This window comes from Pongo abelii, chromosome 1 (genome assembly GCF_028885655.2).
Source record: "Pongo abelii isolate AG06213 chromosome 1, NHGRI_mPonAbe1-v2.0_pri, whole genome shotgun sequence".
NCBI classification, from domain to species: Eukaryota; Metazoa; Chordata; class Mammalia; order Primates; family Hominidae; genus Pongo; species Pongo abelii.
Window position 1 is genome coordinate 66,898,848 of NC_071985.2, and position 17,046 is coordinate 66,915,893.

Below are 17,046 nucleotides of genomic sequence, written 5' to 3' on the forward strand. Positions count from 1 at the left end.
TCAAGCTATTCTCCTGCCTCAGCCTCCTGAGTAGCTGGCATTACAGGCACGCACCACCATGCCAGGCTAATTTTTGTATTTTTTAGTAGAGACAGGGTTTCACCACGTTGGCCAGGCTGGTCTTGAACTCCTGACATCAGGTGATCCACCCGCCTCGGCTTCCCCAAGTGCTGGGATTACAGGCGTGAGCCACCGCACCCAGCCTGAATTCTATTTTTCATAACAAACCTGGTACAGCTATTTGATTCTAAACTGTATGCATGTATAATACTGAAAAAAATCAAAACTAGGCCAGGCCAGGTGCAGTGGCTCATGCCTGTAATCCCAGCACTTTGGGAGGCTGAGGCGGGTGGATCACCTGAGGTTGAGAGTTTGAGACCAGCCTGGCCAATATGGTGAAACCCTATCTCTACTAAAAATACAATAGTTAGCCAGGCTGTGGTGGCGCATTCCTGTAATCCCAGCTACTTGGGAGGCTGAGGCTGGAGAATCGCTTGAACCTGGGAGGCGGAGGTTGCAGTGAGCTGAGATTGTGTCACTGCACTCCAGCCGGGGCAACAGAGTGAGACCCTGTCTCAAAACAAAAACAAAAACAAACAAACAAACAAACAAAAAACCTAGGCCAGACATGGTGGCTCATTCCTGTAATCCTAGCACTTTGAGAGACTGAGGCAGCAGGATCACTGGAGGCCAGGAGTTCAAGACCAGCCTAGGCAACATAGTGAGACCCTGTCTGTACCAAAAAAAAAAAAAAAAAAAATCGAGCATGGTGGCACAGGTAGTCCTAGCTAATTGGGAGGCTGAGCAGGGAGGATTGCTTGAGCCCAGGAGTTCGAGGCTGCAGTGAGCTATGATTGTGCCACTGCACTTTAGCCTGGGCAACAGAGTGAAACCTTGTTTCTTAAAAAAAAGAGAGAGAACTAAAATATTAAAATATAAAGCTCGGTATCATATTTCATAATGACTCTTTGGAAATATATTTTTGTCCTGTCACAAATATGGATTGCAGATCATTTATTATCTTCAAACACACACTTTTAAGTTGTTATTCTATTTTCTAAGTTTTCTTCTGTCCCATAACTGCTTTGAAGAACATAATTTATATTAAATTAGTTATAAACTTTGTATTTCAAAGTTTGGTTAGTGATTTGAAGATATTTCCTGTATTTAAATGAATATTGTTTTATGTGCTGATGATATAACACTTACTGATATTTAAAATATTTTTTGTGACATAACTCTACCAAAAAATAAAGAATTTCATTGGCTGTACTTGAAAATTTTCAGAACAGATTTTGGAAGTGTTTGTGTTAATACAAATTTTGTGCCAACATTTTAAAATTTGTATTAATATGTAATTTATTAAATTTTTTAAAAACTATCAACTTTGGTTCTGAAGCACTGATTTTCAGACAAGTGCAGGGAAGTATCACTATACTATGGTGAAATAAGATGAATAAACAATATAGCATGTTGTTCATGAAGCTAAATCAACTTAAGAATTTTACTCTTGGTGGGTCTCAGTAGCTCGGGCGGCGGGAGGAGTGGCAGCGGCCAGGCAGCCCAGTTTCGCGGAGGCTCTCTGCGCGCCGCGGCCCGCAGGCACCCGGCATGCTCCCTCCCTGCCGCCAGGATGCCCAAGAGGAAGGTCAGCTCCGCCGAAGGGGCCGCCAAGGAAGAGCCCAACAGGAGATCGGGGCGGTTGTCAGCTAAGCCTCCTGCAACAGTGGAAGCGAAGCCGAAAAAGGCAGCAGCGAAGGATAAATCTTCCGACAAAAAAGTGCAAACAAAAGGGAAAAGGGGAGCAAAGGGAAAACAGGCCGAAGTGTCTAACCAAGAAACTAAAGATTTACCTGCAGAAAATGGGGAAACGAAAACTGAGGAGAGTCCAGCCTCTGATGAAGCAGGAGAGAAAGAAGCCAAGTCTGATTAATACCATATACCATGTCTTATCAGTGGTCCCTGTCTCCCTTCTTGTACAATCCAGAGGAATATTTTTATCAACTATTTTGAAAATTCAAATTTTTTAGTAGCTCTAGAAACATTTTTAAGAAGGACGGAATCCCACCTCATCCCATTTTTTAAGTGTAAATGCTTTTTTTTAAGAGGTGAAATCATTTGCTGGTTGTTTATTTTTTGGTACAACCAGAAAATAGTGTGGGATATTGAATTACGGGAGGCTTTGACTGTCTCGGGTGTCAGCTTAACATTCCATAGGTGGGGGGTTAGTTTTTATATCCTATAATACAAAACATATTAAATGGCAGTGTGGAATCAGTCCTGCATTTAATGTCTTGAACATTTTAAATTACTTCCATTCCCATGTTTTTTAGAAGAATTGTTTCCTAAAGAAAACCACTGTTTGATCATGGCTCTCCCTGTCAGAATTGTGTGCACTCTGTAACGTCTTTGGTTGTAGTAGTCCTGTTTTCCTAATAACTTTGTTATTGTGCTGTGAAAGGTTACAAATTTGAATATGTAGTGTAGGTGCTATTCAGTTGTGAACTGGTGAGCTGTATGTAACAGCTGACCAACATGTGAAGATACTGGTACTTGATAGCCTCTTAAAGAAAATTTGCTTCCAAATTTTAAGCTGGAAAGTCACTGGAATAACTTTAAAAAATAATTACAATAAATGGCTTTTTAGATTTTTGTTACATGTGTTAAGAATTGTGTACAAATTGAAATGTCTGAACTGATCCTCAACCAATAAAATCTCAATTTTGAAAAAAAAAAAAAAAAGAATTTTACTCTTTATGTCTTTCTCCTTTTTTTTTTTTTTTTTTTTTTTGGTGTTTGAATAGCCATTCTTCTACCAATGGTGTAATACAGATAGCAGGGCTTTTTTTTTTAACATGCTTTTGTTTGTGTTTGTTTTTTTGTTATTATCATTGTCATTTTTATTATTTCGCTACTTTATTCAGTGCTTACTGTGTGCTAGATGCCCACTGGAAGCTTATAATTATGATTTATTATATTTAACATATTTTTATGGCAAAATTTGTTCAAAATTTTTTCGATAATATTAGCTGGGCACAGTGGCATGTTTCTGTAGTCCCAGGTCCTGAGGAGGCTGAGGTAAGAGGATGGCTTGAGCCCAGGAATTCGAGGATTAGTGTGCAATGATTACACCTGTGAATAGCCACTGCACACTAGCCTGAGCAACCACAGTAAGACCCTGCTTTATATGTATATACACACACACACACACACACACACACACACTGTTTTATGAAATCTCAAAGTCTGGCAACTCAATCTTAGAAAACAAATAATTTAGGAGACACAGAATTCCTTTCATGAAACTGAAAAAAAAATGTGTTTAAGAAGTAGGGTTTGTAAAACTATTGATAGTATACTTAATATTGATCTATAATTATTCTGTATGTTGATTGTTGAAGAAGTCATAAATTTAAAAGAAGAAACTTTATAAGGAGCTCATATATGAGAAAGAAATCCTGTGGTTTACTGATATTTGTAACTATATCTCTTATCTCTTATGATATTTATCTTAGGTAACTTGTGAGCCATACCAAGACTCATCATCTCGTTTCAAAGTTACCATTTCTGTTGCTGAGCCCTTTTCTTCCAACATTGCAAATATTCCAAGAGATTTGGTTGATGAGATTTTGGAGGAACTGGAACACAGTGTGCCTCTTTTGGAAGTGTATCCTGTTGAGGGACAAGATACTGATATACATGATATTGCTTTGGCCTTGGAAGTTGTCAGGTATTAGGGCCTTTACTTTTGAAAGTTAAATTTATTATATCCAAAAGTTAATGTGAAGGCTTTGCTCATATAATCACTTTATAAGCATTTACTGATTTAATTTTCACTCACTACTGCTGGATTAAATTTGTCCATCTTAAATTAACATATTGTATTTGTAACTTTTAGTAAAAACATTTCCTTGCAGAAACATTATATATGGGTAATGAAAAGTTTGCAATTTTTTGATCTTGCATTTTATAAAAATAAAATTTAAAAGAATTCTTGAAATAAGTAACATTAACTTTTATTCATATTTAAGCATCTTAAATTTATTAGCATTCATTTCTCAAATTTAAAGGCATTACAAATACTAGATATCATCATTCACATTATGATTGCTTCTTATAAGTTGATACAATTTGAGGGAAGCTATCCACAAACAAAATACAGAATATTTTTTGTCATGTTTTTGTTTTTCTAATGTTTTCCTCCCATACAAATTTGGTAGTATCTTACATATTATTTATTTTTTGAGCAAATAATAGCCAAAATCTATAAAATTTAGAAACAATTTTACAGTCCCACTCATTATCTCATTTACTGTAACCTAAAATAGGATGCAAATCATCTAATTTTTAAAGTTTTACCTTTTATTTTAGTTCACTCAAAGGTCATTTTAAAATATTTTGCTTAAGAATTAAGATTGAGGTAGAGAATTCTGACATCAAAATATCCGTGTAGCTCTAAATCAGTAGTGGCTGTTTTTGATTACTGTCATCTTAATTTGGTTTATCGTAGGTTTTTTTATGACTTTCTTTGGAGAGACTGGGATGATGAAGAAAGTTGTGAGAATTATACTGCACTTATTGAAGAAAGAATTAATTTGTAAGTATAGTTTATAAACTTATACCGCACATTAGAAAAAATAAACATTGTAATTATGTTGATAATTTTCAGGTGGTGTGATATACAGGATGGAACAATACCTGGTCCTATCGCACAACGTTTTAAAAAAACTTTGGAGAAATATAAAAACAAACGTGTCGAGCTCATTGAGTATCAGAGCAATATTAAAGAAGATCCATCTGCAGCAGAGGCTGTTGAATGCTGGAAAAAATACTATGAGATAGTCATGCTCTGTGGATTATTGAAAATGTGGGAAGATTTACGCCTCCGGTAATAATTTGCTCTATTTCAAATAGAAGCAAAAGTTTACATGGTTATTATTTTATCATAGCACTTAATTTGTGGTATATGTTCTGATTAAAGTGAAGTATAAAATTAGATGTCTAATTTATGAGGTAAGCACAAGGTACAACTATCAGTATTGGAAAATTGTATTAGCTGAATTCACTGAAATCATTGTTTTTTTTGACCAAAAGAACTCATTAATCCATTTCTTTCCTTATCTTTCATTTTAACTCTTTTGATTTTGGCCAAAGCATAAGAAAGGAAGAGGTAGACCTCCTCTATATATAATATGTGAAGCAAATAAGATAACTGGATTATAGCTAAAAGAGTAGCAAGACATAGACAGAGTCTGTCTACATAACAGTTTTTAAAAGAAGCACAAAGACAGGCTGGACATGGTGGCTCACACCTGTAATCCCAACACTTTGGGAGGACAAGGTAGGAGGACCACTTGAGGCCAAGAGTTTGAGACCAGCCTTGGGCAGCATATTGAGGCCCCATCTCTACAATAAACAAACAGATTTTTTAAATTTAGCTAGGAATGTGGTGGGGTGTGCCTGTAGTCTCAGCTACTTGGGAGGCTGAGGCAGGAGGAACACTTGAGCCGAACAGTTTGAGGCTGCAGTAAGCATTGATCATGCTACTGCATTCCAGCCTGGGCAACAGAGCGAGACCCTGTCTCTTTGTTGTTGTTGTTGTTGTTTGTTTGTTTTTTTGACCCTGTCTCTTAAAAGAAAAAAATAAAAGAAGAAGAAGAAGCACAAGCTGGGCGCGGTGGCTCACGCCTATAATCCCAGCATTTTGGGAGGCCAAGGTGGGCGGATCACCTGAGGTCAGGAGTTTGAGACCAGCCTCAACATAGAGAAACCCCATCTCTACTAAAAACACAAAATTAGCCGGGCATGGTGGTGCATGCCTATAATCCCAGCTACTCGGGAGGCTGAGGCAGGAGAATTGCTTGAACCTGGGAGGCGGAGGTTGCAGTGAGCCGAGATCACGCCATTGCACTCCAGCCTGGGCAACAAGAGTGAAACTCCGTCTCAAAAAAAAAAAAAGAAAAAATAAGAAGCACAAAGACAAGATGGCGGACAAAAACAAGGAAACTAGAGGAATTTGAAGCTTCTGACACCTACAGCTATAGTACCCATTAAACACAACCTGGCCAGATTAATATAAAACCTCACACTAAAGGCCTTTTAACCTGTTCTGTTACCTGATTTGTCATGTTGGGCTTTGAACAATAAATTATAAGGCATGCTAAAAGGCAAGAAAAAAAAAACAGTTCAGAGAAACAAAGCAAATATCACAAAGAGACTCAGGTATGATTTTGGAATTCATCAGTCAGAGAATTTAAAATTCATCAATAGCTGGGATACATGATCTATTGTGGGAAGAAAGAATTAATAATGAGTTTAAAGATTTGTCAATAGACACTTCCCAAACTGAAATGCAAAGAAAAAAGAATGAAAGAAACTGAAGAGAACATTCAAGAACTGTGGGACGGTTTCAAAAGGTGTTAACATATGTGTAATTGTAATACCAGAAGAAGAAGGAAGAGCAAATGGATCAGAAGAAATACTTGAATTAATAATGATGAGAATTTTCCAAAATTAAATACAGACACAAAACCACAGATCCATAAAGCTCAGAGAACACCAAACAGGATAAATATCAAAGAATCAACACCTAGGTATATCATATTTAAACTGCATAAAACGACAAATAAAGAAAAAATATCTTGAAGGAAGCCAAAGGAAAAAACCCACATTACCTACTATAGTGAACAAGAATTTCTCAGAAGGAACTATGAAAATAAGATGAGAGTGGAGAGAAATATTCAAAATGTTGAAAGAACCACCAAACTAGAATTCTGTATCTAGTGAAATTATTCTTCAAATGTGAGCAAGAAATACTTGCTCAGACAAAACAAAACAAACAAACAAACAAACAAAACTGAGAGTTTATCATTAGTAGGCTTGTTCTGCAAGAAAGGTTAAAGGAAGTTCTTCAGGGAGAAGAAAAATGACAAAAACTCATGTCTACATATAGTAAGGAACAATGTGGGAGAAGGAATAAAGGTAAAATAAATTATTTTATTAGTATTATTTATTTATATATATTATATATAATTTATATATTTATGTGTTATAAATATATATTATATAAATATATAATATATATTGTTATAAATATATAATATATATTATTATAAATATATATAATTTATATATTTATATATATTATTTATTTATATATATTATATTTATTTATTTTTCTGAGACAGGGTCTTGCCCTGTCACCCAGGCTGGAGTGCAGTGATGTGATCATGGCTCACTGCAGCCTCGACTTCCCAGGCTCAAGTGATCCTCTCACTTCAGTCTCCTGAGTAGCTGGGACCACAGGTGTGTGCCACCATGCCTGGCTAATTTTTTTATTTTTATTTTTGTGGAGACAGGGTCTCACTATATTGCCCTGGCTGATCTCAAACTCCTGGGCTCAAGTGATCGATCCTCCCACCTCGACCTCCAAAGTGCTGAGATTACAGGTGTAACCCACTGTGTCCAGCCTCAATTTTCCTATTGTTTACTGATCTAAAAGATAGCTATTTAACAGAATAGTAGTAATGATTCATTAGGTAATTAAAGCTTATGGATTACTGAAATAAATGAAACAATATCATAAAAGATGGGAGGATAGAATTGGAATACTCTGTTACATGGTATCTGCATGACATGTGAAGTAGTATAGTGTTATTTGAAAGTGGACTTAAATTAGTTAAAAATATATGTTGCAATCTCTAGGGCAAATATTAATTTTTTAAAAAAAGAAGTATAATTGATTTAAGAGAGTAGATACAATGGAACAAAGTAAAATGCTAAATTAAAACTAGAAGAGGCAGGGCCGGGTGTGGTGGCTCATACCTGTAATCCCAGCATTTTGGGAGGCCAAGGTGGGTGGATCACCTGAGATCAGGAGTCCAGACCAGCCTGGCCAACATGGTGAAACTCCATCACTACTAAAAATACAAAAATTAGCCATTTGTGGCAGTGCATGCCTGTAATCCCAGCTACTCAGGAGGCTGAGACACGAGAATCATTTGAACCTGTGAGGTGGAGGTTGCAGTAAGCTGAGATCATGCCACTGCACTCCAGCCTGGGTGACAGAATAAGACTCTGTCTCAAAAACAAACAAACAAACAAAAAACAAAAAAGCAACCAAAACACTAGAAGAGGCAGAAAAGAAAGGGAAAAAGGAAACAAAGGACAAGAGCAACCTCTGTATTAATAGAAACCAGCTACAATATGGTAAATGTTAATTATGTCAAAATAACTGTAAATGTAAATGGTCTAAATAAAAAAGCAGAGATTATGAAAATGGATTCAAGAAAACAATATCCAACTATATGTGATCTGTAAGAAACCCACTTTATAAAGGTTCAGATATGTTCAAAGTAAAGGGATGGAGAAAGATATTTCATGTTCATGCTAATTAATAAAAATCTGGTGTGGCTATATTAATTTCAGATGAAGCAGCCTTTAAGAACTAAGACAATTATCAGGGACAAAAAGGGACATTTCATGATGATAAAGGGTTTGGTTCTCCGGGAAGATGTACAATTCCTTACCATTCCTATTCACCTTCATACTAGAAGTTCTAAATAATGCAATAAGACAAGAAAAAGAAACAAAAGGTCTACAGACTGGAAAAGAAAAAATAAAACTATCTTTATTTGCAGATGTCGTAATTGTCTATGTAGAAAATCCCAAAGAATCAAAAAGGAACAAAACTCCTGAAACCGATAAATGAGTATAGCAAGTTTACAGGAAGCAAGGTTAATATTCAAAAATCAACTGCTTTTTTATATACCAGCAGTGAACAATTTATTTTAAATTTTAAAAATTATAGACAGTAGAACCAAAAATGTGAAATACTTAGGTATATACCTAACAAAATATAGGACCTATAATGCAGAAAGCTACAATACACTGATGACAATAAATGGAGAGATATCTTATGTTCTTGGATTGGAAGACCCAATATTTTAAAAATGTCAGTTCTTCCCAACTTGATCTGTAGATCCAGTGCAATCCCAGTGAAATTCATAGCAAAATATTTTGTAGAGATTAGCAAACTGTTTCTAAAACTCATGTGGAAAGGCAGGAAACCTAGAATAGCCAAAAAGTAGAAGGACTCATACTACTCGATTTTAAGACTTACTGTGAAGCTGTAGTAATCAAGACAGTATGATATAGGTGAAAGAATAGATTAATGGAAGAGACAGATAGATCAGTGGAAGGAAATAGAGTCCATAAATAGAGTCCTTATATAGTCCAGATTAGAGAGTCCATAAGATCCACACATAGAGTAGACTGACTTGACAAAGGGCGAAAGAAATGTAATAGAAAAAGGATATTCTCTTCAACAAACGGTGCTGGAATAATTGAATATCTATATCCAAAAACGTGAACCTAGATACAGACCTTTCACAAAAATTAACTCAAAGTGGTCCATAAACCTAAACATGAAACTCAAAACCATAAGACTCATAGGAAATTATAGATATTCTTGTGTTTGGCAGTGGGTTTTTAGGTACCACAACAATACTGTATGTTATGTGAGAGAAAAAAGTCATAAGTTGGACTTTGTTAAAATTGAAAACTGCTCTGAAAAATACACTATTAAGAGAATGAAGAAACTAGCCACAGATTAGGAGAAAATATTTGCATAATGCATATCTGATAGACTTGTATCTAAAATATACAAAGAGCTCATAAAACTCAAACATAACAAACAACCCAATTAAAAATGGGCAAAGATCTGAATAGACACTTTACCGAAGAAGACACACAGAAAAATGCATATAAAGAGATGCTCAACCTCATTTGTCATTAGTACGTTGCAAATTAAAACAGCAATGAGATGCCATTACATACCTATTAGAAATGGCTAAAATCCAAAAAGCTGATAATATTAATTGCTACTGAGAATGTTGAGCAAAGGAACTCTCATTCTTTATTGGTTAGAATGCAAAATGGTACTGCCTCTTTAGAGCACTGTTTGGCAGTTTCTTACAAAGCGAAACATAGTTTAACCATAGGACTCAGCAGTTGCAATCCTACTTGGTATTTACCCAATTAATTTGAAAACTTAGGTCCACATAAAAACCTACACTGAAATAAAAAGGATTACAAAGGAATAGTATAAATAAGCCAACAAATTAGATAACCTAGAATAAATGAACAGATGCCTAGTAAGACACAATCTACCGAAAATGATTCAAGCAGAAACATAAATTCTGACTGGCTCTATAACAAGTAGATTGAATTAGCAAATGAAAAACTACTCACAAAGGAAAGTCAAGGACTAGATGTCTTCACTGGTCAATTGTGACACATGTTTAAAGAAGAATCAACACTAATTCTTCAAAAACTCTTCCAGAAAATAAAAGGTAACGATTTCCCAACTCATTCTGTGAGACCAATATATTACTCTGAATCCAAAAGCAAAGACATCACAAGAAAAGAAAGCTTACACGAATATCACTAATGAATATAGATACAAAATCCTCAACAAAATACTAACAAATGGAGTCCAGCAACATATAAAAAGATCAGACGCTATGACTAAGGTGAGATTTATCCCAGGAATCCAATGTTGTTTTAAAATATGAAAATCAATCAGTATAATACATAATATTAATAGAATAAAAAAAAAGACACACAGTCATCTCAATGGACACAGAAAAATCATATGACAAATCAACACCCTTTCATGATAAACACTCTAAAAAAAACTTGGAATAGAAGGCATTTTCCTCAACCTGTTTAAGGCTATCTATGAAAAACTCACAGCTACAGTCATCATTTTTTGTGGTGAAAGAAGAGATGTTTTTCCCCCTACAATCAGGAGCATGATAAGGATATTTACTCTTGCCACTTTTATTCAAATTGTACTGGAGGTTCTAGCCAGAGCAATTAGACAAGAAAAAGAAATAAAAAGCATACAGATTGGAAAGGAAGAAGTAAAATTATCTCTATTCACAGATGACATGGTCTTGTATATAGAAAATCCTATAATGAAATACTGCTCAGCAATATGAAGAAGTAAATTGCTGGCCGGGTGAGGTGGCTCATGCCTGTAATCCCAGCACTTTGGGAGGCTGAGGCAGGCAGATCACAAGGTCAGGAGTTCAAGACCAGCCTGACCAACATGGTGAAACCCCGTCTCTACTAAAAATACAAAAATTAGCCAGGCGTGGTGGTGTGTGCCTGCAATCCCAACTACTCAGGAGGCTGAGGCAGGAGAATTGCTCGAACCTGGAAGGCAGAGGTTGCAGTGAGCTGAGATCGCACCACTGCACTCCAGCCTGGGTGACAGAGTGAGACTTTGTTTCAAAAAAAAAAAAAAAAAGAAGTAAATTGCTAACACACACAATAACAATAACATGGATGGATCTCAAAAATAGGCTGAGTGAAAAAAGCAGACACAAAAGAATGCATAGTATATTATTCCACTTTAAAATTCCATTGAGAGGCTGAGCAGGATGGCTCACGCCTGTAATCCCAGCACTTTGGGAGGCTGAAGTGGGCAGATCACCTGAGGTCAAGAGTTCGAGACAAGCCTGGCCAATATGGCAAAACCCCATCTCTAATAAAAATACAAAAATTAGCAAGGCATGGTGGTGCAGGCCAGTTGTCCCAGCTACTTGGGAGGCTGAGGCAGGAGAATCGCTTGAACCCGGGAGGCAGAGGTTGCAGTGAGCTGAGATCGTGCCGCTGAGATCATGCCACTGCACTCCAGCCTTGGCAACAGAGCGAGACTCTGCTCAAATAAATAAATAAATAAATAATAAAATTCCATAAAAAATTCCTAGAAAGGTGTGGAACAACAGGAATTCTCACTTATTGCTGGTGGGAATGCAAAATAGTATAGTCACTTTGGAAGACAGTTTAGAAGTTCCTTACAAAACTAAAGATGCTCTTATCATATGATCCAGCAATCATGTTCCTTGATAATTACCCACATGAGTTGGAAACTTATGTTCACACAAAAACCTGCACATGGTCGTTTATAGCAGTTTTATTCATAATTGCCGAACTTGGAAGCAACCAAAATGTCCTTCAGCAGGTGAATGTATAAATTGTGGTACACCCAGACAAGGAATGTTATTCAGCACTAAAAAGAAAAAGACCTGTCAAGCCATGACAAGACATGGAAGAAACTTAAATGCATATTACTAAGTGAAAGAAGCCAATCTGAAAAGGCTACATACTGTATGACTCCAACTATATGACATTCTGGAAAGATAAAATTGTGGAGGCAGTGAAAAAAAAAAATCAGTGGTTCCCAAGTATTAAGGGAGAGGCAGAGCATAGAGAATTCTTAGGGCAGTGAAACTCTTCTGTATTATACTGTAATGGTGGCTACATGTCATTATACATTTGTCCAAACTCCTATAATGGACAACACCAAGAGTCAACTCTGATGTAAACTATGGATTTTGGGTGATAATGATGTGTCAATCTAGGTTCATCGGTCGTAACGAGTGTACCACTCTGGTGCCAGATATTTATAGTGGGTCAGGTTGTGTGTGCGGGGGAACAACAAGGGATATACAGGAACTCTCTTCCTTTTGCTCAACTTTGCTGAAAATCTGAAACTGCTCTGAAAAATAAAGCCTATTAAGAAAAATTTGAAGAAAGGGAAATACGTAATGACAGAAAGCAGACCAATGTTTGTTCAGGACTGCAAAGATGCATGAGGAAACTTATCAGTATGATGGAAATTTTTTATATCTTTATTATTGTGATTGAGTTAAAAGCATATATACATTTGTGAAATCTCATGGAATAGTTCACTTAAAATGAATACCTTTTATGTAAATTATACCTTAATAAACTTGATTAAAAAACACCTATATATACCTTTGATTTTAAAACTAGGATAGCATGATAAACTACTGTGGTTTCCTGAATGTTTAGGATGTCTTACTTTTGGAGCAGCTAATTAACTGGTATATAGCAAAAAAAAAAATGTATGAATGGTTCCCTGTTTCTCAAGATCAAGACCACTTGCTTAAATAGATATAAAAATGCCGAGTGGGTTTGATTTTGAAATGTTTATTGAAACTTTTGGAGGATACTGCTATATGTTTAAATTCAGTTTTTAATAACTTGCATAGAAAATTATTAGAAAGTTTCCTGAAATCATAAGTTTTACAAAAATATATAATAATTGAGATACAGCTCAAAAATATTGGTACTGGCCAGGCTCATGCCTGTAATCCTAGCACTTGGGGAGGCCAAGGTGGGAGGATTGCTTGAGGCCAGGAGTTCAAGACCAGCTTGGGCAATGTAATGAGACCCTGCCTCTTAAAAAAAAAAAAAAAAAAAAAACAAAAGCCAGGCAAGGTTGCACATGCCTGTAGTCCTAGCTACTGGGGAGGCCGAGGTGGGAGGATTGCTCTCGAGCCCAGGAGGTCAAGGCTGCAGTAAGCCATAATTGCACCACTGCACTCCAGGGCAAGACCCTGTCTTTAATAAAAAAAAAAAATATATATATATATATGTATATATATATGTGTGTGTATATATATGTGTGTATATATGTGTATATATGTGTGTATTATATATATGTGTGTGTATATATATGTGTGTGTATATATATGTATGTGTGTATATATATATGTATATATATACATACTCCAGGACAAGACCCTGTCTTTAATTAAAAAAAAATATATATATATATGCACACTAAAGCCACATCCTCTTAGCATAAAGCAATAATCAAAGTGCTGCAGAGAATGCAAAAGATTATACTAAAGAGATTACTGGTAAATCCATATCTATTGGAAAAAGAGTGTCCCTTTTGGCTGACAGTAATGATAAAAGCCAACAGTTATACTGAAACTTTTTATCTGACTTTCTGTTGGAGACACTTAAATGATAGAGATAGGAACAGGAAACATAAAGAAAAGCAGGAAGAAGAGAAAGAACTAATTAGAAGTGCTGAATAGCAAACAATATAAAAACAACTAAGAGAGAAGCTGGAACAGTTCTGCTGGGAGGCCAACAGCCAACTATTTTATGGAGATAATATCCTTTGAAACAAAACGATATGTTAATTGAGCATAGTATCTAAAATTAGGTATATTCGAAAATATTCTGATGCCTCCCTGTCACAGGCATAACCTATCTTTGTGTGAGTCTACAACTCAATGGATGATGAAAATACACCCAGGAAATTTTTCTACTGTATTGGAAGGTTGAGGTAGCTGAGGCAATTGTTGCAGAGGGTTGCATGCAGATTTCCAGGTACTATCAATTAAAATGAAAATATTTTAGAGTTTAAGGATTTAAACATGCAGTTATCTAAAAGATCTGAATCATTACATTCTCAAGTTGCTCATTGCTCTCAAGAAACTTATAATTGATGAAAACATTTCTAAGATGCTTAGTACCAAGTTTTTATTTACAAGTAAGGACAAGGTCAGTCTTTTTCATGTTAATTTAATTATAACTAAATATTTTCAACTATAGAGTTCATGGACCTTTCTTTCCAAGAATTCTGAGGCGTAGGAAAGGAAAAAGAGAATTTGGAAAGACTATAACACATATTGTAGCAAAAGTGATGACTACTGAAATGGTAAGAATTAAACTATTCTTATTTGTTATTTAAGTACTAGCTGTGTATAATCGGAAAAGAAGCTCCCTGAGGGTGGAGTCCTTGTCTAATTATTAATGCCTTATTTTCTCAACTACCTCCAGCTCAGTTATTGCCATATAATAGATACTAAATAAATAAATGGTGACAAATATTTACTGAGTACTAACCTTGTATCCTGGTACTGTGTTAGTTGCTATGGTGAAGATGAGACATAAACGTGAGAAAGACTGTATTTAGGGGAGACAAAATGTTGATCCAGACCCACAGTCTTCCTTCTTCACACATTTGAAAATTTCAAGCATGGTGGAAATATGGACACAAGTATATAGGCAGTTACAATTATGACACAGAAAGATAAATGCTATGATAAGGGTATGTACAGAGTACGTGTAGGATGGGTACATAAGACAGAATTAGGAGTCTGGAAATGCTGGATAGAAGAAATAACTCAGGTGAATCCTGAAGGATGAATATAAATTTATCCAGCCCAAGAACAAACAAATGTTCTAGGCCAAAGAGCAAATATTTTCATTTCACTTGACCTCTCAGTAGCATTTCAAAGCTCTCTCATTGAAATAATCTCTTTCCTTGTTTTATGTTAGTATACTTTCCTGGTTTTCATTCTTTCTAGTTACTTTTTTTCTCATGTCCTCTAAATGCTTGGTACTTGTCTTTTTTATGCACTATATTATCCCGAAGTGATTTAGCTAATCTTCTCTCATAACTTCACTTATATATACAGGTACTTTTCCAGAATGTATTTGCATAGCCCAAACTTTTGCTCTAAGCCCCAAACCTATGTGTCCAACTGCCTATTGCTTATGACCACTTAATTGTCTCACCAGTACATCAATTAATTGTCTGCAATTAATTTCATAATCTTATCCCGTTGACTTGCTTTCATTCTGGAGTTCTCTGTTTCAATAAGTGGTACCATCATCTACTTGGTTGCTAATAACAATTTTCTGGGAGTTATCTTGTTCATACTTCTCATCACTTTCATACACACTCACTTTTTTCCTTCACTCACCCCACATCCTGGGATAAGCTGTGTTGTTTCCTCTGCCTGCTGAGCCACTGTTCATCCTTCAGGTCTTGATTTAAATATTTCCACAGGAAAAGGCCTTCTCAACCTTTCATAATACATTAGACTGCCGTATACAATTATAGTACCTTGTATTTTTCCCTATTGGCACTTTCCTTTATCTTGACTACATTTAACACTTTTGTGGCTATTTAATGTCTGTCTCTTTCACTAGTATGTGAGCTTCTTGAGAGCAAAGAGTATTCACCACTCATCCAGTCACCTAGCATGATGCTTGGTACATGGTAGGTGCCCAGCAATTTTTGGTGAATGAATAAATTAGTGTGTGTAACAAGAGAGGTTAGTATATATAAGGAACTGAAAGAAGGCCACCAAGGCTGGTGGTTAACATCTAAGAGAGTGATGAAAGATAAAGCTGGCATATTAGACAGTCTTGTCTGCTATTCTACCAATTTTTATTCTTTTCAACAAAATTTAATTTTCCTTTTAATTACTTATTGGAGCATATTATTCAATCATGTTGATTATTCTACTAACATCTTTATAAACACCTTTTAAAACATCTTTTTAAAAATGTATAAATCTTGCTTTTATCCTCAGCTTTATTTTGTCATTTTTATTTTTACTTCTCCTTTTCACTTTTAAATAGGTCCTGGCTTTATTCACTTTCTTATATGACAGAAATTTCTATGATTTTTTTTGTTCAGTGCTTTGCAATCCTGTTTTCATTTGTGTAATTATACCTGAAATTTGGAGGCCAGAATAATTAGAAGGAGACTACTGTGAGGAGAAAGTATCATCAGCTTCCACTTTACTTAGACCTTGGATTTTAGATTTACTTTTGAGGTTCATGAAATATTATAGTTTGATAGTAGTATAGCTGTGCATATAAGTTTTTTTTTTTTTTTTTTTTTTTTTGAGACGGAGTCTTGCTCTGTCGCCCAGGCTGGAGTTCAGTGGCGCGATCTCGGCTCACTGCAAGCTCCGCCTCCCGGGTTCACGCCATTCTCCTGCCTCAGCCTCCCGAGTAGCTGGGGCTACAGGCGCCCGCCACTACGCCGGCTAATTTTTTGTATTTTTAGTAGAGACGGGGTTTTACCCCGTTAGCCAGGATGGTGTCGATTTCCTGACCTCGTGATCCGCCCTCCTCAGCCTCCCAAAGTGCTGGCATTACAGGCGTGAGCCACCGCGCCCGGCTGCTGTGCATATAAGCTTTAACAATTTCCTCATCTTTGAAGATTCTTGACTGAGAATTCTTGCTCTATACCCACCCCTTAGACGCAGTTTATTCATGCCCATCATCTTATGTTGGTGATCTTTATAAGCAGTGCAGTGGAAAGGCATGGACTTTGTAGTTAGATACCCAATGTTCAAATACCCTGAGACCACTTAACAAATAATCTTAGGCAAAGCGCATAACCTCTAAGCC

The 17,046-nt window shown here is 36.0% G+C and overlaps 2 protein-coding genes across 2 annotated transcripts in view; both read left to right on the plus strand.

Annotated features, from left to right (window-relative positions):
• SHCBP1L (SHC binding and spindle associated 1 like) overlaps window positions 1-17,046 on the plus strand; it is a 54,828-nt gene that overhangs the window by 10,342 nt on the left and 27,440 nt on the right. Inside the window, 4 exon segments of the mRNA XM_024238991.3 lie at window positions 3,516-3,730; window positions 4,511-4,597; window positions 4,670-4,888; window positions 14,446-14,551. Coding sequence (XP_024094759.2) covers window positions 3,516-3,730; window positions 4,511-4,597; window positions 4,670-4,888; window positions 14,446-14,551 — 627 coding nt within the window.
• On the plus strand, window positions 982-2,722 carry LOC129048616 (non-histone chromosomal protein HMG-14-like). The gene has a single exon (XM_054524432.2). The coding sequence runs from the start codon at window positions 1,634-1,636 to the stop codon at window positions 1,931-1,933; it is 300 nt and encodes a 99-aa protein (XP_054380407.1). The 5' UTR covers window positions 982-1,633; the 3' UTR covers window positions 1,934-2,722.